The sequence below is a fragment of the Lagenorhynchus albirostris genome, chromosome 1, assembly GCF_949774975.1.
Source record: "Lagenorhynchus albirostris chromosome 1, mLagAlb1.1, whole genome shotgun sequence".
Lineage (NCBI taxonomy): Eukaryota > Metazoa > Chordata > Mammalia > Artiodactyla > Delphinidae > Lagenorhynchus > Lagenorhynchus albirostris.
In genome coordinates this window covers 36,183,777-36,205,945 of record NC_083095.1, presented here as the reverse complement: position 1 = coordinate 36,205,945, position 22,169 = coordinate 36,183,777, and the positions used below count along the sequence as shown (strand labels likewise).

Below are 22,169 nucleotides of genomic sequence, written 5' to 3'. Positions count from 1 at the left end.
GGCCCATATGATAGGAATTATTACAGTCATTTCAAGGATAGAAAATTCAGGCTCAGAGAAAGTAAGATGCCTTGCCCGATTCTTTTCTGGCCCAATTCTATTTAAGTATTATTAGGAAATACACCCAGAGCTGTCTGACCTTACAGCATATACTTTTCCAAGGTATGATGCTACGCATCAACATCATCAAATCCCTCGGCATCCTGCATTTTCACCTAACATTATATTATGTGTATTTGTCTTCATACTTTACATTTTAAACCGAGCTATAACATCTCACCAGTGATTGCACCATAATTTATCTAAACTTCTCTTATTTTAGGATATATAAATTGTCTCTATGCCGCCCATCTGGTTCATGTATTAATGAATTGAATGCTAGCCAATAATATCGGTATATTATTCTTTATACATGCAGTAGTAAAGATTAGCCTTTAAACGGTATCATGCCTCTTATATGAGGATTGAAATGTGTTGGTTTTTTTTGTGTGTGTGTGTGGTACGCGGGCCTCTCACTGTTGTGGCCTCTCCTGTTGCGGAGCACAGGCTCCGGACATGCAGGCTCAGCGGCCATGGCTCACGGGCCCAGCCGCTCCGCGGCATGTGGGATCTTCCAGGACTGGGACACGAACCTGTGTCCCCTGCATCGGCAGGCGGACTCTCAACCACTGTGCCACCAGGGAAGCCCTGAAATGTGTTTTTAAAAAATGTATATCCCACTAAAATTTTCAGTAGCATAATATGTTTATTACACTTTTGAATCTCTGTTGTTCTGTAGAAACTCTTTTAAATCTCTTTGAATCTGAATTTTTAAATCTCTATTGTTATTTAGAAAGAGTTCTCTAGAAAGATTGTGCCTCTTTAGTCATTATTTGTTGTATGAGACTTGTAATTTTTGCTATACATCTGTCGGCCCTTATTAACTATTAAATGTAGTATTGGAGGACTCTGCAGGTTATCAAGAGTTGGCTTAAGTGTCTTTGTTTTGAAATTATATTTGGATATATTTCTTTCTGAGCATCTACTTTTGACATTTTCTGCATGTAAATATAAATGAATAAACATGAAAATGACTTTGAATCTTAGTTCTAATTCTTCGAAAACTTTATTTTTATTTTGCCTAGGATTTTGACTATAGATATTAAATAAATATATGCACATTGTGTAATATTCATGCATTCACTTTTTTCTACAAATATTAATACAAGGCTTGTTCTATTTTAGGCACTGTGCTCTAAATCCCTGCTCTATTGGTACATATCTTTTATTATAGGAAATAAATAAGCCAATAAGTATTGTGATAGAGAATAATGGGGGGTGGTGAGTGCTTTTTTTTTTTTTTTTTAAAGACAAGATATTGTAGCATTCTTGTAGGGTTTTACAGTCATTCATTCTTGCTTTCATGGTACCGATTTTATTTTGGCGCCTACCTTTAGGGATAAATCCTGATTAGTCTAAGCCATAATAGTAATCCCATTTCACTTACCAGTGATTGATTTTGCAAGGGATGAGGTGACTCACTCTTGTTAATAGGATATGCAAATTTGAGGGAGACTTCTTTCAGTAGTTTCCTTTAAAATGAGACTGACTAGAAGAAATTACCAATTGCTCTTTTACACATAATTACTTGTGGCTGGAATTGAGGCAGCTAACTTGTTACCGTGAAGAGAGCTAGGACGAGGACAGAGGCTGTCATGCCAAGCAGGTAGAATAGAAAGATGAAAAGAGTTTTTTGACTATTTCATGGAGCGATTTAATTAATTAACTTTTTGTCAATTGAGAAATTTATTTCCTTATTTTTAAAGCCATTTTGAGTTGGATTTTTCTCTTATGTGTGTCCTAGCATGTCATAATTGATACGTATTGTCATGGACTGTCCCTGAAAAGAGGTGACATTTAAGTAGAGGTTTGAATTATAAGAATAAGCCAAAGGGATTTCAGCTCAGGTAGAAGGAACAGCAAGAATGAAGGCCCCATGATAGGTTAAGAACTTGACGTATTCTAAAAACTGGCAGAAGGCTGGTATACCTAGTTTCTGATGGCAAGGGAAAGATAATAGTAACAATGTTTCTAAATTGTGTTACAGTTTCTAAACCACTTTTACTTATATTATTTAATGTGATCTTCACAATTAAGTGAAGTGACCATTTTGTAGTTTGGTAAACTGCCCGTATATTTATAGCCAGTGATTGATTTGAAATGGTTGCTCTTTCTACTATATGATGTTGCCAATCGAGTGTATATTATGTATATACTTCATAACCAGATGAAATTGTAAGATATACATTTTATTTGAATTTGTTAGTGTTCCCACTTTTCAGCGGTATTGATTTATTTAAGGTGGAAGGTACAGATGCAAAGGCCAGATTTCTGGATCCATTTGAATAGTATAAATTACTTGCATCAGTAAACACAACCTGGTATGTTATCTTGAGTTAAGGTGAGTGAGATGCTCCTGATAGAAACCTCATAAATGTGGTTATGTGTTTGTACTTCATAACTAGGAAGATTAATTTCTAAGATATTGGCTGGTCTCAGTGAATTAATATTTTGTGCTCATGTAGTCAGGATACTTGGCATTTTAAGTTCATATGTGTATATACTGTGACCTTACTGATAAGCATACAGTGAGAGTATGATAGATGACTCTGTAAGTAATGAATGAAAATTGAATTTTATAATCTTGGTAGGGGCTTTATAAAAATTTCCTTTTCTTTCCTCTCCTGCCCTTCCCTCTTTTTCCCTTCCATGCTTTTCCCTTCCCTCACTTTCTCTCTTTCCTTCCTCCCCTGCCTTACTCCCTTCATTCCACATATCAGTTTAGTTATTTCACCAACTGCTTTTATACAAATAAGTTGATTTCAACTAGCATGAAAGGACCATCTTAATTTATGATACTGTTTTTACTTGCTTTTTCCTACTTCTTTCTTAAATTAATAAACTCAATTTTATTACTGCCCTTTTCCCATATATGGAGGCTGGACAGTAAGAAAGATTTTAAATAAGTTCTTCAACAGTACTTAATTTGAAAATGAACTGAGATCAGTTGAGAAGATATTTAAATATATAGTCTTGGACCTATATTAATTTAGAATTGACTTGAATTATATATGCATAGGGCTCTTTAAATATTTGTACTTTGTAATTGATAAATAGCTTTTCTCTAAAAATTTCATTTATATTTCTCTTTATCAACCTGATGCCTTTAAAATATAACAGTCATGCTTAACCTTTGCTACATTATAGTAGTCATTCATTAAATTTGCTGAATAACTTATTTTATTTTTCTGTTGAAATTTTCAGTTTATTCTGTTACATTGAATTACCTTAAGAAGCACTCTGTAACAATGATTTGCTTTTTATTCTTTCCAGTTGTTAAAAAATTCTTCTAAAGATGATAACTCTAAACTATAGTAGATATTTATTACAATCTAAGGAATCATTATTATTTGAATATTTATGATGCTTTCTTTCACTTTGAGAAAAAGATAGGCTACGAAGAAGATTCAGAACAGTTTCAGTATAGTTTGTTAATTATATTACTAGTTATTTTAGTTGATTCTCACTTTGAAATGTGTAAAAGATAAAATTTTCACATTAACATTTGGATTGAAGTTGATCATATGTGTAGAATAATTACTTCTGATTTTTTCATTAAAAGTAGGAATATACAATGATGATTTTGCTGAAGAAAATCTGTCTCATTGAAACTCAAAATGCAAGCACATAATTTAGCCATTTAATGAATTGGCATCCTTCAATTATTGACATTTTCAATTATATTCACAAAATGGAGATAGTTTAAATTTTCTGTTATGATTTTTCAACTTTATTGAAGCATAACTTACATCAATAAAATGTACATATATTAAGTGTACACTTAGATGATTTTTCTTAAATCTATACCTTCTTATAACTGTCATTCCCCTTTTTAATCAGTTGTCTGCTTGTTCCCTGGCAATCAGTGGTCTGAGTTTAGTCACTATATGTTAGTTTCTCTGTTCTAGAACTTCATATAAATGTGTATTCTTTTTTTGTCCCTGACATCTTTTGCCAGGCATGTTTTAGAGATTCACCCATGTTGTGTAAATCAATAGTTTGTTCCTGTTTCGTACTGAATAATATTCCATTTATATGAATGTGTTACGTTTATTTATCCATTTAGCTGTTGGTTAGACACTTGGAGTTTTTCAAATTTTTGATTCATTAATAAAGTGGCTGTTGTGTCTTCTATAAATATTTGGTGGAATTCACACATAAAGCCAGGTGGGCCTAGAGTTTTCTTTGTGGGAAGGTTTATTAATACACATTCATCATCTTTAATAGATACAAGGCTCTGTGGCTATTCAGGTTATTTATTCCTTCTTGATTGAGCATTGGCAGTTTATTTTAAGAAATTTATCCATTTTATCCATATTTATTTATTTATTTATTTATTTATTTATTATATTTTTATCCATATTTATTGACCCAATGTTGTTCATTGTATTTCCTTATTATCCTTTTGTAGCATCTGTAGTGATGCTTCCTCTTTCATTCCTTATATTGGCAGCTTATGTCTTCTTTTTTTCCCGTTGATTAGTTCATCTAGAATATTATCAATTTTATTGATCTTTCCAAGGAATTTGTTTTTAGTGTCATTGATTTTTTTCCCTCTATTGTTTATCTGTTTTATATTTCATTGATAGAATTTACGATGTGAAGCTTTTACCTATTTCACCAAACTTTCAAATACTTTCACACTTCTTGAAGTATAACGTAGGGACTTGAAAACCATTTTCTTGGGACTTCCCTGGTGGTGCAGTGGTTAAGAATCTGCCTGCCAATGCAGGGGACATGGGTTCGATCCCTGGTCTGGGGAGATCCCACATGCCACAGAGTAACTAGGCCTGTGCGCCACAACTACTGAGTTTGTGCTCTAGAGCCTGCGAGCCACAACTACTGAGCCTGTGTGCCACAACTACTGAAGCCCATGCACCTAGAGCCCGTACTCCACAACAAGAGAAGCCACCGCAATGAGAAGCCTGCACGCTACAGCTAGAGAAGGCACGCGTGCAGCAATGAAGACCCAATGCAGCCAAAAATAAAGAAATCAATTTTTAAAATTTTTTTAAAAATTAAAAACCATATCCTTTTTTCTGCCTGTCATACATCTTATGACATTGTTACAAACCCTATAGTATTTGTTATTTTAGTTTTAAAGAATCAAATGTATTTTGTTTTTCGAATCAAATTTATTTTAAAAGAAATTAAAAATGAGAAAAAGTTTCACTTATACCTGCTCATAAATTTGTTCATTGTTTACATTCAAGTTTCCATCCACAATGATTTTCTTTAAGCCTGAAAAGCATCCCTTTAAATATGTCTTGTAGAATGTATCTGTTGGCAACAAGTTTTTTTCAGCATTTGTTTTCTGAAAATGTATTTATTTTGCCTTTATCTTTTAAAAGCTTTTTATTTTGGAATAATTTTAGAATTACAGAAACTTTGCAAAGAAAGTACAGAGAGTTTTCATATACTTTTTGCCCAGGTTCTCCTAATGTTAACATCTTACATAGCCTGGTACATTTGTCAAAAGTAATAAATTAGGGCTTCCCTGGTGGCGCAGTGGTTGAGAGTCCGCCTGCCGATGCAGGGGACCACGGGTTCATGCCCGGTCCGGGAGGATCCCACATGCTGCGTAGCGGCTGGGCCCGTGAGCCATGGCCGCTGAGCCTGTGCCTCCGGAGCCTGTGCTCCGCAACGGGAGAGGCCACAACAGTGAGAGGCCCGTGTACCGCAAAAAAAAAAAAGGTAATAAATTAACAGGGTGCGATATTATTTACTAAACTACAGACTGTATTTGGGTTTCACCAGTTTCTCCAGTGTCCCTTTTCTCTTCCAAGATCTAATCCTAGATACCATGTCTCCTTAGTCTTCTCTGATCTGGGACAGTTTCTTCATTGTTTCATGTTTTTTATGACCTTGATAGTTTTGAAAAGTATATTTGGCTCAGGTATTTTGTTGGATGACCCTCAGTTTGGGATTTTTTGGTATTTTTTCTCATTTTTAGACTGGAATTATGGGTTTGTGGGTTGAATACCACAGAGATAATGTGCCCTTCTTCAGTACCATTTAGAGTTGTTTCATCAGTGTAAAAATTTTCCCTGGAGCCCCTTGGATAATCAGCCCTTCCTTACAGCTTCAGGCCTTGGCAACTGCTGATCTATTTTTTCACCCTGTAGTTTTCCTTTTGCCATAATGTTAGGTAAATGAATTACACAATATGTATCTTTTGGTTCTAGCTTTCTTCACCTAGCAAAATGCATTTAAGATTCACCCTTTTTTTTTTTTAACATCTTCATTGGAGTATAATTGCTTTACAATGTTGTGTTAGTTTCTGCTATATAACAAAGTGAATCAGCTATATGTATACATATATCCCCATATCCCTTCCCTCTTGCATCTCCCTCTCACTCTCCCTATCCCACCCCTCTGGGTGGTCACAAAGTACCAAGCTGATCTCCCTGTGCTATGCGACTGCTTCCCACTAGCTATCTGTTTTACATTTGGTAGTATATATATGTCAGTGCCACTCTCTGACTTTGTCTCAGCTTACCCTTCCCCCTCCCCGTGTCCTCATGTCCATTCTCTATGTCTGCATCTTCATTCCTGTCCTTCCCCTAGGTTCTTCGGAAAAAGAAATTTTTTTTTTTTAGATTCCACATATAAGTGTTAGCATATGTTGTTTTTCCCTTTCTGACTTACTTCACTCTGTGTGACAGTCTCTAGGTCCATCCACCTCACTACAAATACCTCAATTTCATTTCTTTTTATGGCTGAGTAATATTCCGTTGTATATATGTGCCACATCTTCTTTATCCATTCATCTGTCGACGGACACCTAGGTTGCTTCCATGTCCTGGCTATTGTAAATAGTGCTGCAGTGAACATTGTGGTGCATGACTCTTTTTGAATTATGGTTTTCTCAGGGTATATGCCCAGTAGTGGGATTGCTGGGTCATATGGTAGTTCTATTTTTAGTTTTTAAGGAACCTCCATACTATTCTCCATAGTGGCTCTGTCAGTTTGCATTCCCACCAACAGTGCAAGAGGGTTCCCTTTTCTCTACACCCTCTCCAGCATTTATTGTTTGTGGAGTTTTTGATGATGGCCTTTTTAACCTGTGTGAGGTGATACCTCATTGTAGTTTTGATTTGCATTTTTCTAATGATTAGTGATGTTGAGCATCCTTTCATGTGTTTGTTGGCAATCTGTATATCTTCTTTGGAGAAATGTCTATCTAGGTCTTCTGCCCATTTTTGGATTGAGTTGTTTGTGTTTTTGGTATTGAGCTGCATGAGCTGCTTGTATATTTTGGAGATTAATCCTTTGTCAGTTGCTTCATTTGGAAATATTTTCTCCCATTCTGAGGGTTGTCTTTTTGTCTTGTTTATGGTTTCCTTTGCTGTGCAATAGCTTTTAAGTTTCATTAGGTCCCATTTGTTAATTTTTGATTTCATTTCCATTACTCTAGGAGGTAGGTCAAAAAGGATCTTGCTGTCATTTATGTCATAGAGTGTTCTGCTTATGTTTTCCTCTAAGAGTTTTATAGTGTCTGGCCTTACATTTAGGTCTTTAATTCATTTTGAGTTTATTTTTGTTTATGGTGTTAGGGAGTGTTCTAATTTCATTCTTTTACATGTAGCTGTCCCAGCACCACTTATTGAAGAGGCTTTCTTTTCTCCATTTTATATTCTTGCCTCTTTTCTCAAAGATAAGGTGACCATATGTGCATGGATTTATCTCTGGGCTCTTCATAAGATTCACCTATTTTGTTGAGTGAGCCAATAGCTTGTTCCTTTTTTTTGCTGAGTAGTAGTCCTTTGTTTTTGATACATGATCATTTGTTTTGATAAATGAATGTTCTCATTCACCTGTTGAAGACCATGTTGATTTTTCCTCCAATTTTTGTCTATATATAAAGCTGCTATAAACATTTGTGTACCAGTTTTTGTGGGAACATGAGCTTTCATTTTTCTTGAGGTGATACCTAGGTAGGAGCGGGAATCCTGGGCAAGTGTATTTTTAACTTTGAAACCTAAAACTAAAACTTCTTAAGGCAAATGTAGGAGAAAATATGTGTGACCTTGGATTGACATTGAATTTTTAGATATAATACTCAAACCACAATCTATTAAAAAAAAACCAAATCTATTTTTAAAAATTATAATTTTTTTATATTCTGTCAAAAAATTAATTTTTTTGCTGCATGCAAGACACTGTTAAGAGAATGCAAAGGCAAGTGACAGAGTGGGAAAAAATATTTGAAAAGTCACACATCTGATTATAGACATCTGTCAAGAATATATAAAGAACTCTTAAATCTCAAAAGTAAACAATGTAATATAGAAATGTACAAAACATCTGAATAGACATTTCACCAGAGAAGCTATATGGTTGGCAGATAAGCACATGAATAGATGATCACATGCTTAATGTCATTTGTTATTAGAGAAATTGAATGCAAATGGAAACCAGATTGAACCACTACACAACTATCTGAATTACTTTAAAAAAAATTGAAAATACCAAATGCTGGAGAAACTGTAGAGCAACAGGAACACTCATTTGTTCCTGGTAACAATTCAGGATGATGCAGCTGCTTTGGAATACCGTTTGGCCTTTTCTTATTATAAGTGTATGTTTTCCATATGACCCAGCAATCCCCAATCCTAGGTATTTACCCAAGTTAAATGAAAACTTACAGAAACCTGCTTTTTTTCTTTTTTTTTTTTGCTGTACGCGGGCCTCTCACTGTTGTGGCCTCCCCCGTTGTGGAGCACAGGTTCCGGACGCGCAGGCTCAGCGGCCATGGCTCACGGGCCCAGCCGCTCCGCGGCATGTGGGATCTTCCCAGACCGGGGCACGAACCCATGTCCCCTGCATCGGCAGGCGGACTCTCAACCACTGTGCCACCAGGGAAGCCCTGCTTTTGTTTTTGAAGGTATTTTCAATGGATAACAAAGTGTAGTTTTGCCGTTTTTTTTTTTTAATTTCAGCACTTTTAAAGATGTTGTTCTATTGCCCACTTGCTTGTATTTTTTTCCAATAAGAAGCCCCCTGAAACTCTTTTTAACACTTATGTATTCCCCCCCCCGCCCCGCCGTGACTAATCTTCTCCTCCAAATTATGGTTTTATTTGTATTTAAAAATACATTGGAAATTCTTTATATGCCCGTGACTAAGCTAGCTTTCAATGTACATTACTTCAGGTTTGAGACAGGTTTTGTTCTGAGAAGTCCTTTTTCAAACTGAATGCAAAAATGGGGAATGCCGGTACATTTCCAAAGCTGATTAATGTAAGTTGTTTTCTTGCTAATGTTGATGGGTGACTTTTATTAGAGTTTTAGCTCCTGAACAGTTTTTAGTTCACGATGATAGTTACTGTAATGTGCTGTGACTGTGCTGAAAGCTGTCAAACACCGTGATATCTGAAGTGCTGTAAACAGTGGTTACTTTAAAAATTTACTTTTTTATTAAACCTCCTTCAGATTTTTTTCTTCCTGGATAATTTTCTTTTTGGGTAATTTTTCTAAGTTGACATATATTAGTTTCAGGTGTACAACACAATGATTTGATATATATATATAGTTAAATTGTCACTATAATAAATCTAGTTAACATATGTCACCATATATAGTTGTAATTTTTTTCTTGTGATCAGGATATTTTCTATTTGTCTTCAAATTCACTTAACTTTTCCTCTGCAGTATCTAATTTGCTCTTAATCATTTCCAGAGAATTTTTTAATTTTTAGATTTTTAAAAAATTATAGATGTTTGTTAGTTTTTATTTCTTTTAATCAATGTATTCATTTTTAAAAATTTAAATCCTAACACATATTTATAGTAATTGTTTTAGTGTCCTTATCTGCTATTATCATCATCTCTGTCTTCTGGGTCTGTTTTAAATTGACTGATTTTCTTCTTAGTTATGGGCCACATTTTCCTACTTGTTGGCATCATAGTTAAAAAATACATATTTCTGGAAAAGTAATTCATAATTTCTTCAACCATGTTTCTATTGATGGGCAATTATGTTTTTTCCAGTTTGGAACTATTGCGAACAGCATTGTAATGAATACCCTTGTGATATGTTTTGTTCACGTGTTAAAATGCATAAATTCCTGCTAGTGGAGTTTCTCATCAAAGGGCATGTTTATGCAAATATTTGACATATAATGCTATATTTCCCTTTGCATAGGGTATACATATTTATATTACTTAAATAAGTACTGAATTAGTTTTAAGTTTAGAGGACAATCTTCTAATGAACATGGTTCACAGCAGAACAGGCCAGGCTCTTAGTCATTTGATTCTGTAACACGTTGTCACAGATTCCATCTTTTGGCCTTAGCATTAAAGTGAAGCCACTTGAATGTGATTCTTGGAAATATCATTTTCGCATAGTCAGATGCTAAAAGAAGTAGAAGGTCATTTTCTTATATGTTAGGTATAAGAAAAGTCAGTTTGATAGTGTTGTAAATGGTACTGCATTTTGTTGTCGTCGTTGTTGCTTCTAATGGAATGATTACACTATTTCTAAGAAAGTAACTAGGTGATATGGTTTATATTCAGTTTCTACTGAATTACTCAGAATGTTAGTTGTTGCAAGAAGAGGCTTCTCTGGGGCTTGTTTTAGTGACTTCCCTTTGTGATTAGAATCCACTAGAATATTACCTCTTGAGGGCAGAAATTTTGTCTGTCTTGTTTTTGCAGAGACTTAAAACTCCTGAGGTGGTGGACTACTGCTGCCTTATTCTTGGTTTGGGGCTTGGAGTGGAGTGTTTGCTCTGTATTCTAGTCCACCCTTAGCCTTTAGCAGGTTTTTGGATGCCTGCGTCACCGGATGATCTCTTTCCATGTTCATGTTCTTTGTAAGTTTTGATTAGTTGCTGGACAGTGTGAACTTTATATTGTTGAGTATCTGTATTTTATTGTCTTTCTTTAAAGAATGTTGAGTTTATTTTGATAGGCATTAATTTACTTTTGGATCACCTTTAGCTTGTTTTTGTAGCTTGTTTTTAAGTTTTGTTATGGATCTTGTTAGCATAGCCTTTATTCTGTGACTAGAGTCATTAGACTGGTCTCATGAGCAGATCTGGGCTACAGCCCTTGAGCTAAGAATGGATTTTACATTTTTAAAGGGTTGTAAAGAAACAAGAAAAAAAAAAGAATATATGAGTTTTCTAGTTGTTTATATGTGAGGACAAATGTAATACCAGTTATTCTTTCATGGTTAGAAGTGGAAGTCTGTTTAGTAAACATTAATAGAAATGCTTTCAGACTTTTGGTATAATATAAAACTAATAATTATACTTTTACTAGATCTCTTATTTGCTATAAATTGAGTTTAGTTTTTATAGTATTTGTAAGAGATATTAGCAGGATATTAAGGAACTGTAATTAAGATTCATTTCTGTCCTGCATCCTGGATGCCTACGCTGTACCCCAGACTTTGTACAGCTTGCTGGGGACAGACAGAATAATACATGAATTGAAGACCAGGTACCCAGCCTAGTAGGAAACTAGACATGTGCATTATCTATTGCTGCATAACAAATTACCCTAAGACTAAGAGGCTTAAAAAACATTTATTATCTGTTGGTCTGGAATTGGGCCATGGCTTAGCTGGATCTTCTGGCTCAGGGTCTTTCAAAAACCTGAAATTAAAATGTGAACCAAGCTACAGTGGCGTGGTCCAGGCTTGACTGATGGAGGATCCATTTCCAAGTTCACTCACATGGTTGTTGGCAGGAATCAGTTCCTTTCCACATGGGCCTCTTCATAGGGCAGCTCACAGTGTGGTAGCTTATATCTCTTGTAACCTTATCTCAGGAGTGAAATCCTATCATTTTCCCTGTATTCTATTGTGTATAAGAAGTAAGTCACTAGGTCCGGCCCATACTTGGAGGAGGAGATTACATAACAGCACGAATATGGGACACAGGGATCATTGACAGCCATTTTAGAAACTGCTTATAAAAACATATGGTATATAAATTATATAAAATATTATAATTGTATCTTAAAATAATGTTACAGTATTAATATGTATGATATAATAACAGTTTGCCACTGGTGTGCTAAGTGCTTCCCACAGATTATTTTATTTAAGCCTCTCCCAGTATTTGGTGGGAGAGGTAGTATGTAATATATCCATTTTACAGATAAGGAAATTGAAGCTCAGTGAGGTTACCTAACTATGATATAGCAGAACCAAGACTCTAGTTCAGACTTTGCCGATTCTAGCACCCATATTTTTAATCTGCGTATTTTGTCAGCATTAAAATAGAATTTCCTTTTTTTGGGCACCTCTTATGTGCCAAGCCTTGTAAGTGCTTTATTCATGTAAGCCTCATAATAACTCCATTAAAGCTTCTGATCTTACTACTGATGATGTGCTTTAGATTCCAGATTCAAGAAATTACTTTGAAAAATTACATATATTTTTTACATATTTTTTTTTGTTTCAGAGACATTAAACAGTATAACCCAAAGAGTCTCTGTAAATACCAAAAGAAATGAATCATTTAAATACCTATTACTATTAAAAAAGTATTTTAAATAAGTAAGTTTTAAATAAGTAAGTAAGTTTAAGTAAGTAAGTAAGTAAGTTTAAGTAAGTAAGTTTTAAATTTTTAAATAAGTAAAATATTTTACTATTACTAAAAAAGTGGTATTGCTAATTAAATAAATTTGCAGAAGGAAACCTGACACATTTCAATCCACTTACTGTTCTGCAGATGAAGGGTAGTATATGAATCTCAAACAGGAATGAATTTGTAAATACTTGAAAACAACCCACTCAGAAGATATCTTAGCAAATACTGCTATGTAAATTTTAGTCAGAAATTAGCTCATGTAGTTAATGTTGAAATATTTTTACTAATAAATTTGAAGTACTTTCACTAATAAATTCATTCACAAATAGATTGAGTGGCTTTCATATCAAAGGCTGTATGTACTTCCTTCAGTTATCCAATTGTTTTTGCAAAGTGAATCTTCTAGATGAGGAAAATACGACATAGAGAATTATTTTCTCATGGCTGAAGGGTGACCATAAGATTGCTGACTTATTGGCCTTTTAGACCAGTTTATTTTAATAATTTGAGGCTGTCTTGTAAAATATATATTGATAATAATAAATCCTAAAGTTTTGAATGATTTTATTTTCCTTATAATAGCACTGCCTTACATTCTACATTTGTATTTGCTTTCTTAAGTGGGGCATAAAATGCAGTTGAAGCTGATAAGTTCTCAAGATTCGGTGTCATATGTCATATGCCATTATGCCATCCTTCACTCAACTCATTCACTTATTTATTAAAAAATATTTATTACTAAGTTGTAAATACTGCTCTAAGTACTTTGGATACGTCAGTGAACAAAATGGACAAAAATCATGAAGTTTACATTTTAGCAGGCATCGTTCAAAAATAAACAGTAAACATGATAGGTAAGTAAGTAAGTAAGCAGGCATTCATTATGGATAAGGAAGAAATTCTATACCTGCTCTGTTAAACCATGCTAAGGAAAATTACATAGAAAACTACTTGGTTTTCAGCTTGGCTTATTTTCGTTGATCCCTTTAAAAATATTGTTTTAAGAACAACAAAATTTGGGGAAGTATCTCTCTAAAAACAGAGTTAAAATGATGCTATTAATTAAGAAAATGACCATGTTTTGCTCCTACAATAATTTCTTGCTTTATAACTCATGCATTATCAATATTGCTGCAAAAAATAGTAATTTAATATCTTGGATACTTTTGATGGTGGTTTATAAAATCCCAAAGCACTTGGTATAACAAAATTTATGTTTCTCTAAACTTGTTTCTGTTCAAATTATATTATACTTTTGCTGGCTTTGAATATTAATGATAATTTTTTTGTTATAATTCTAAGTAAAATGTTACAGAACAACTTTTTCTTATTTGTTATTGAAATGATTCTTGTTTAGAAAACTCTCTGTACTTTTGTTTATCACACTTGTCTTTTTTTTTCACACTTGTCTAAGTTAACTTTTTCTATGAAGGGAAAGATTAAACATTTCTAATATCTTACTGGTGTAGCTTAGAATTGACTAGGATACATTATGGGTTCAGCATATGGTATGACAGCATTTTACAGGGTTGCATGTGTTGTCACAAACAGTATTATTAACTCAAATGTTAATACTTCTTTTGTTGACTTACTGAATTAAATCCATCCCTTAGACCATCAGAGTGGATTTTTTAATTTGTTTTTTAACCAAGAATCCCTGAATGTCTGCATTTTTTCTATATAATATAAAAAGTAGACCTCGCATGACTGGATCTTGTGAGATGTTGAATACCTGAGATGTTAAATAGACTTTAATTATTCTTATGTTTAGTGAATAGTGGGGGTTACCTGAAATTAGAGGAATAGGTTTTTGAGAAAGGATTTTGAGAGACAGAATGAACAGTGGAGTCAATAAAAAGAATGTTCTCATTAGACTTAAGAATAGATATTAAAACAAAAGACAAAACACCAAGTTTTCTTTGGATTATTACTTTATTTGGCTTTCTAACATTCTCAGTGAGTACAATTTTTTTCATCCTTTGTTTAGTCAGTGTAAACCAGAAACAATGAGGAAAATAGTGTAGGAATAAATGGGAAGGAAGTAGAATGTTACTGGGACACTCCTTTGAAGAGATTTTCTTTTCTTTTAGTACTTGGCCATTTAAAAGCATTTGAGATTTGAGGTTCAAAAGGAGGATAATAGTAGTCCTGTGCTCTAATTTTTGAAACCTCTTCTCCAACTTTTCTATCTAGTCTTTCATAACTGTTTTATTAGTGGTTAAGTACCCATCACATTCAGTTTTGTATATAGAAACTATTTCTTTTCTTCTCTTTTATAAGGAACTCTGTGCCTGGAGATAAGACTTTTCTTATCAAATGGTATTAAAGTTATATCTTTGCCTACAAATTATCTCCTTGGCAAGAAAATTGTTTTGTTTTCAAAGGAAGTTCTAAGCCTAATGATGGAGAAGTGACAAATGAAACCAATAACCAAGCCTGAGAAAGCATATCCATTTTGTAGTTTAAGATGCTCCATAACTGAGATTTAACTGGTATTAGACTTCTATTGCAATTGTTGGTATTTTTAAATAAATTTGAGAAAGGAATAATCTACCATAATACATATGAACCTTTGCTTGTGATGTTTGGAGTGGTTGCCAGCTGCTTGGTGGCTGTGATAACCTTTGCTTGGCTAATATACATGCCACTTTTAGAACTTTTCCTAAAAGTGACAATATGCCTGTCACCTGCAGCGTTAAGTGGTGTAATGGCAGCTGAGCAGTGAGATGGAGTGGGGTGGAGTTGAGATTTTGTAAGAATGAATTCACTCATGCAGAGAACATGTTTCAGTTTGAGATAATGGAAACATTAGCCCAGAATATGTAGTTGAGTACATTTTGTTTGGTTTTGAGTGGTTTTTCAAAGATAACAATCTTTTAATCTCCGTATATGTGCTGTTGCACAGTGTTGTTAGAAGGAAAAGTGATGATGGCATTTGGAGGACTTTCAGGCTTAGAGCTAATTAATGTATCTGGTACAGCCTTGATTTAATATGCAGACCTAAAAGCTTTTGCTTTTTACTTACTTTAGGCAATTACATTATTTGCCAGCCAGTTGGCTAGTCAACACCAATATGGTTCTTTTAACTCCATGAATCTCAGCATATGCCATTTTACATATCCTAACTAATTTAAATACATTTTTTATTCTTTCCACAGCATGTAGAGTCCATGAAGCACAGGACAGTAAAGCTTCCTACTCATACCACCAGGAGGATCTCTTGGAAAGAGTCATCACAGGACTACCAGAGAGACTAATTTGTCTGAAGCATCATGTGTTGAAAGAACAGAAGGCTACTACCTTTGCACTCGCTAGAAATAGAGTGACGATGTTTTCAATTCCTTGAGTTCCAGGAACCCAGGAGAGTGAACTGAAACTCTGAAAATGCGGCCATGGACTGGTTCCTGGCGTTGGATTATGCTCATTCTTTTTGCCTGGGGGACCTTGCTATTTTATATAGGTGGTCACTTGGTACGAGATAATGACCACCCTGATCACTCTAGCCGAGAACTGTCCAAGATTTTGGCAAAGCTTGAACGCTTAAAACAGCAAAATGAAGACTTGAGACGAATGGCTGAATCTCTCCGGTAGGTTCTAACAAACTGAGGGAAGAATGGTGAAATATTGTACTTTGTTTTTAGGTGCAAGGCTTCAGTCAGCTATTAAAAAATACTTAATGATTTCTGTAAACTGCTATTTTTGCAAAAATTTAAATATCTTAGTAAGGTACTTTTTGTGCTAGTGATATCTCTATGTATTTAACATAGAGAGTTACTCTATAATGGCAAATCTTATTTTGCCTATGAATTTTAATATAGAAAAACTATGCCGTTTAATTTACTTATATTTTGTTTAAAATTATCTTCAGCATCTTGATAATTTTGATAAATGTAAACTTTGTATGATTTAAAGTAGTACATATTAAAATTTTCATCATGGACTATAACAAACACATAATAATTGAGAGGCTGAGTTAGTCTAACTATAACTTATTAAATGAAAACGTTCATTCTTAAATAAAACAACTGTGTCTGGAATCTAGAGAATTATTATAATTGCTACTTCCAGTCTATTAAAAAATGTGACATGGGGAATTCCCCGGCAGTCCAGTGGTTAGGACCCTGCGCCTTCACTGCCGGGGGCCTGGGTTCAATCCCTGGTCAGGGAACTAAGATCCCACAAGCTGTGGTGCGGCAAAAAAAAAAAAAAAAAAAAAAAAAAAAGTGACATGTATGCGTTAGAAGTCATCAACTATTGGGAAAAACAAAGACTTTTATTTTCAGGAAGCAAGTGAACATAGTGTTAAATAGATAGTACTATTTGTTTTCAAAGTTATTGAATTTAGAAATTATCTAGTATCTTCTAATTCCTCATACTTAAATATGAAGGTGACTGTATACTTAGTGCTTGCTGTCTCTCAAAACAGAGGTCGGAGATTTGAGAAGATGAAGAGGTGAGAGTCGTCTAGAGGTGGTAATTGACTCTAAAGGAAATTAGTGTAGAAAAAAAGAGCACAAATTCATTTCTTTTTGAGAAAAATATACATTGAGGAGTCGAAAGTGGAAACGTTCTGTTGTGCATAGAATTTTCAGAGTAGTTGGAGAAGGAGAAGGGGAGAGAGCTATTTTGTGGAGGCCGAGGAGCCTTCTGTGACGAAAGAATGTAGTTGGCAGTGTCATACACCCTTGGAGCCTCCCTTCCCTCACCGCCTTTCAACTCTTTATTTAGAACTCAGTTCTTTCCTTTTGTTTAGTTCCATAACGTTTTTTCACCATGATATCATTTTGATCTCTTTATGTTCTGTGGAAGGCTGTGCTAGGTATTAAGAGTTTTACTGTTTCAATGAATGAAACATCAGCCCTGTCATTTGTAGGAGCAGTAGTACCATTCAGCAAAATACAAAGTATGCAAGAATTAGAAAGTGGACAGCTAAATTCTTGAATTTGTGTATCATTTTATTTTATTTTTGGGGAGAGCCAGGGAGAAAGGATCATGGAGAGAGTGGTCTTTCAGTAGAGTCTTAATCGTTTGTTATGGGAACCAAAGATTGATAATTTGGAGGTTAGTAATCATAGCTATCATTTGTTGAGAGTTTGTTATGTGCCAGGTACTGTGCCAAGGACTTTGCATGGATTATCTCATTGAATTCCACAGCTTCTTTATGGGATGCTGGTTCTGTTTTCATAACCATTTTACAGATGAGGAATCAATGGGATATTAAGTGATTTAATTTTTCCCTAGGTCACACTTCTCACAAATGATGGAGCTTACTTTGAATCCTGGCAGTATGCGTGGAAAGCCAGGGGTCTGATGAACGGTTTTGCCTCTCTGAATAGAAACCAGAGAGAAGTAAATGATTCAGAAATCTCAACTAAACATCTCACGTAGGAGATCAGCAAGAGTAGTTGATTTTGGAGTATGCTTTGTAGTAAGATCTTGTTCTACGTTATGAGAGTTTTACTACTTGAAAACATATTGCCTCTTAACAATTTAGGCTAATAAAAAATTGCTCACTTTTTTCCTAATTTCAACTTAAATATTGATAGTTCACTTGGCTTGTCTGACTTCCAAGTATTTGCTTCTATTGCATGAAGGAAAGCTTGCCTTTAATATGAGTTGTTCCTTCTGCAAAATAATCTTTGGATCTCTGAAGTCACTTTCTTTATAGTCTTTCATGTTGGCAAAAAATTAAATTCTCAACTACTACAAATGTAGAGACAACTTCTAAGAGCTGAGACATTTAATATGTCATTCTATAACATCATAAATACAATCTGAAAGTACAGATGGAGAAAATGAGCCCATACACACACAGACACGCACACACACACACACACACAGACATGCACACACACACGTATAATTTCAGGAAAATATGTAAATAATTAGGGAAGAAAACCTCTTCAGGCCTTTCCATCAACTTTATTGGTAGGGCCATTTGTGTTTTATTCAAAGAGATTATTATTTTAGAGCCCCTGGCATAAAAGGAAGAGCAGTGGAGGCACTAGTGGCATTGGTGTTCTTTTTTCCCCTTATTGTAATATTTCATACTTTTCTGTGTCTTTTTTCTGTGTCTTTTTCTTATAAGAAAGTATATTCAGAAGGTAGACTATAAAGGATTAATTCAGATGTCTGTAAACTAGGTCATTTCTTTGAGATATGGTGTGTGGATTAGAATTGGAAAGTAACCCAGAAGCCTGAAACTACAATTTTTAAGATTCAGGACAATAATTTTAAAAAGCATTTACCCAACCTTCTAGCCAGTGTTTGCTAATTTTGTTGATACTACTACAAATTTAGGAAAATAATTTGAAAATCATTACTCTGAGGGATACAAACGTTTTAATACGATGTATGGGAGATTGCTGCGTGTATCTTTGTGTGTACATGTGTATCTGTATGTATATTTAATTCTGCCTTATTGATGAATAATTTCTGTATGGTAAAATACACTTGTTTTAGCATACATGTCTATGAATTTTGGCAAATCCTTATAGTCATGTAACCAGTACCACCATCAAATTATAGAAGAATTCTTTCTCCCCCCAGAATTCTGTTGTGCCCTTTTGTAGTTAAATTCTCTTCTAACCTTCTGTCCCTGGCATCCACTGATTTGTTTTCTGTCCTATGTTTGTTTCCTGTTCCAGAATGTTATATAAATAGAATCATGCAGTAGGTAGCCTTTTGAGTCTGGCTTTTTTCATTTAGCATAATATACTTGTGATTCATCAGTGCTACTTTGTGTATTGGTAGTTCATTTTATTAAAAAAAATTTTTTTAATGATGAGCAGTATTCCATAGTATGCATGTATCAGTCTTGTTTGTTTTTAAATGCATTCACCAGTTGAAAGATGTTATTAGTGTTTCCATTTTTTTGGCAATTATGAACAAAGCTGTTACAGACATTTGCCCTATAAGTTTTTGTGTGTAAGTGAGTTTTTATTTCTCTTGGGTAAATACCTAGGAGTGGAATGGCTGGGTCACATGTAAAGTGCATTTTAACTTTACGTAAGAAGCTGTGCAAAATGTTTTCCAGAGTACCTGTACCATTTTGCATTCCCACTCACAGTGCTTGAGAGTTATAGCTCTCATCTTTGCTAGCACATGCTGTTGTCAGCTATTTTTACTTTATGTTTTAATAGATATGTAGTATTATCTCATAGTTTCAGTTTGCATTTACGTGATGATTAACGATGATGAACAATTTTTTTCATGTGCTTATTTGCTATTCATATATCTTCTTCGGTGAAGTATCTATTCAAATTTGTTGCTTATTTTAAAAATTAAGTTATTTGTTTTCTTACTGAATTTTTTTAAGAAATTGGGGTTTTATATATAACATAAAATGTTTTATATATATGCGTATATATAAAATAAAAACATAGTGGCTTAAACCAATAAACATTTATTTGCTCCTGATTATTCAATTTCAGTTGGCCTTAGCTGGGCTGTTTTCCTAATTATGTATGGGGTCACTCATGTGGCTGCAGCCGTCTGATGGCTCCATCGTGGTTGGTCAGTCCAGATGACCTAACACATGTTCAGTGGTTAGCTGGGGCCATCAGCTGGTTCCCTTCTATCTGGCTACTCTAGCAGGATAGCCCAGGTTTCTTACGCTGTAGTGTTCCAAGAGGGAAAGAGCAGAAACTGCAAGTCCTCTTGAGGCCAAGCATGAGAAGTTGCACAGTGTCACTTCTGCCACATTCTGTTAGTCTTTGCAAATCAAAGGGATACTCCATATTCAGGGAATGGAGGTAGGAGCTGCAAAGAATTTGTAGCCATATTTAACCCACTCTTCTCATCTCTAGAAGTAATGTTGAATAGGTTAGGTCAAATCATGGAGGTCTTGAACAGCCAGAGTTTAGTGTAGGCTTGGTTGATAGATAATAGGGAACTGTAACTGGGTTTTCAGCAGAGGATTGATGTAGTGAAAATGGTTGAGGAAGATTTAGATTTTCAGATGGATTTGGGCCATGTGCTTGACTGGAGTGAAATTAACTGGGAAATACAGTATTAATCTAGACACGAGGTGATGCTGACCTAAATTAATGATTTAATCTGTTGGCTTTGGTACCAAGGTACACCTGCTTATTTTCCCATGTTCCCTTCATGCTTTTATTCGCTTTCCCCAAACATCCCTTCCTTATTTGTTGATTGCCAGCACATTGAGTATACATGTAGTAGTCTTTCTTTTAAAAACTTAGAAATCATCACTTTTTTTTTTTTTTTTGGGCGGTACGCGGGCCTCTCACTGTTGTGGCCTCTCCAGTTGCGGACCACAGGCTCTGGACACGCAGGCTCAGTGGCCATGGCTCACGGGCCCAGCCGCTCTGCGGCATGTGGGATATTCCCGAACCAGGGCACGAACCCGTGTCCCCTGCATCAGCAGGCGGACTCTCAACCACTGCGCCACCAGGGAAGCCCGAAATCATCACTTTTTAAGCCTGCCACCCTACAGGAATGCCTTTCATCTTTCATGTTTGTTTTGTCTTAACCTTTAGTAATGTGAAATTGCTATCAGTTCACAGGATCTTTTCTTTTTAGGACTTGAACCTGCCAATCTTCCTCTCAGAGTTGAAATTTAGCAGAAAACACCTGGAAAATTATTGAACCTTGTTCAGAAACCCCTTGAGCAGTGAACCTCAGTGACAGAAGTCAGAACCGGACAGAACTTGTAACATTTACAGAGTGCTCAATTGACAGCTTTCCTCTTAACTTAATTCCTTATTCTATTTCCATTTATTTTGGGGAGCATAATTTTAAAAAATTCAAATGTGACTTTGTGGCCTTTTAATAAGGTTTGTTTGTTTGTTTGGTCCAGGAAAGAAAAATTTTCTTCTGGAATTTAGATGTTAGCTATAAACTGTAAATTTTACAGACCACAGAGGAAGTATAATTAGCTTACGATTATCTGTTTTTCTGAGCTACGTACTAGTCTCCTCGGTTGGATTAGAGCTGAAGCAATAATCTTCTGGTGGAAAAATTTGTCTCAGGCAACAAAATTATGAAACACTGACATGGGTAGAAAGGAGACTGGTAGGATTTTTCACAGGTCATATCTTACTTCTTCTTTTTGAGAAGCTGGTATTAGAAATTGGAGATGTGTTTGTTCCTGTTAGTTGGTTGGAGGATTTGCTGTTGGCAATCCTCTCCATAATCGCTCATCTCGCTTATAAAGAGTGTACTGCTTGTATTCCTACAGCAAGTGAATGGGTTGGAGTGTGTAGAATATCTAGCTGTAACCTTCCATTCTTTTTTACTTTTAATTTTGCAGCCCTGCATCCCTTATTCCTTATGGTATCAGGAATATCTGGGCTTCTCTGGTGGCGCAGTGGTTAAGAATCCACCTGCCAATACAGGGGACATGGGTTCAAGCCCTGGTCCGGGAAGATCCCACATGCCACGGAGCAACTAAGCCCGTGCGCCACAACTACTGAGCCCGTGCTCTATAGCCCGTGAGTCACAACTACTGAAGGCCGCGCGCCTAGAGCCCGAGCTCCGCAACAAGAGAAGCCACTGCAAT

General features: G+C 35.1%; 1 protein-coding gene across 7 annotated transcripts in view; it reads left to right on the top strand.

Annotated features, from left to right (window-relative positions):
• FUT8 (fucosyltransferase 8) overlaps positions 1-22,169 on the top strand; it is a 314,298-nt gene that overhangs the window by 141,188 nt on the left and 150,941 nt on the right. For 6 of the 7 annotated variants that reach the window (XM_060141031.1, XM_060141067.1, XM_060141048.1 and 3 more), the window contains one exon: positions 15,805-16,233. In XM_060141031.1, the coding sequence (XP_059997014.1) occupies positions 16,031-16,233 (203 nt within the window). In that variant the 5' untranslated portion in view covers positions 15,805-16,030. Of the gene's footprint in view, positions 1-14,948; positions 14,966-15,804; positions 16,234-22,169 lie in introns of those variants that run through there. The other variant, XM_060141077.1, reaches the window with a different exon arrangement.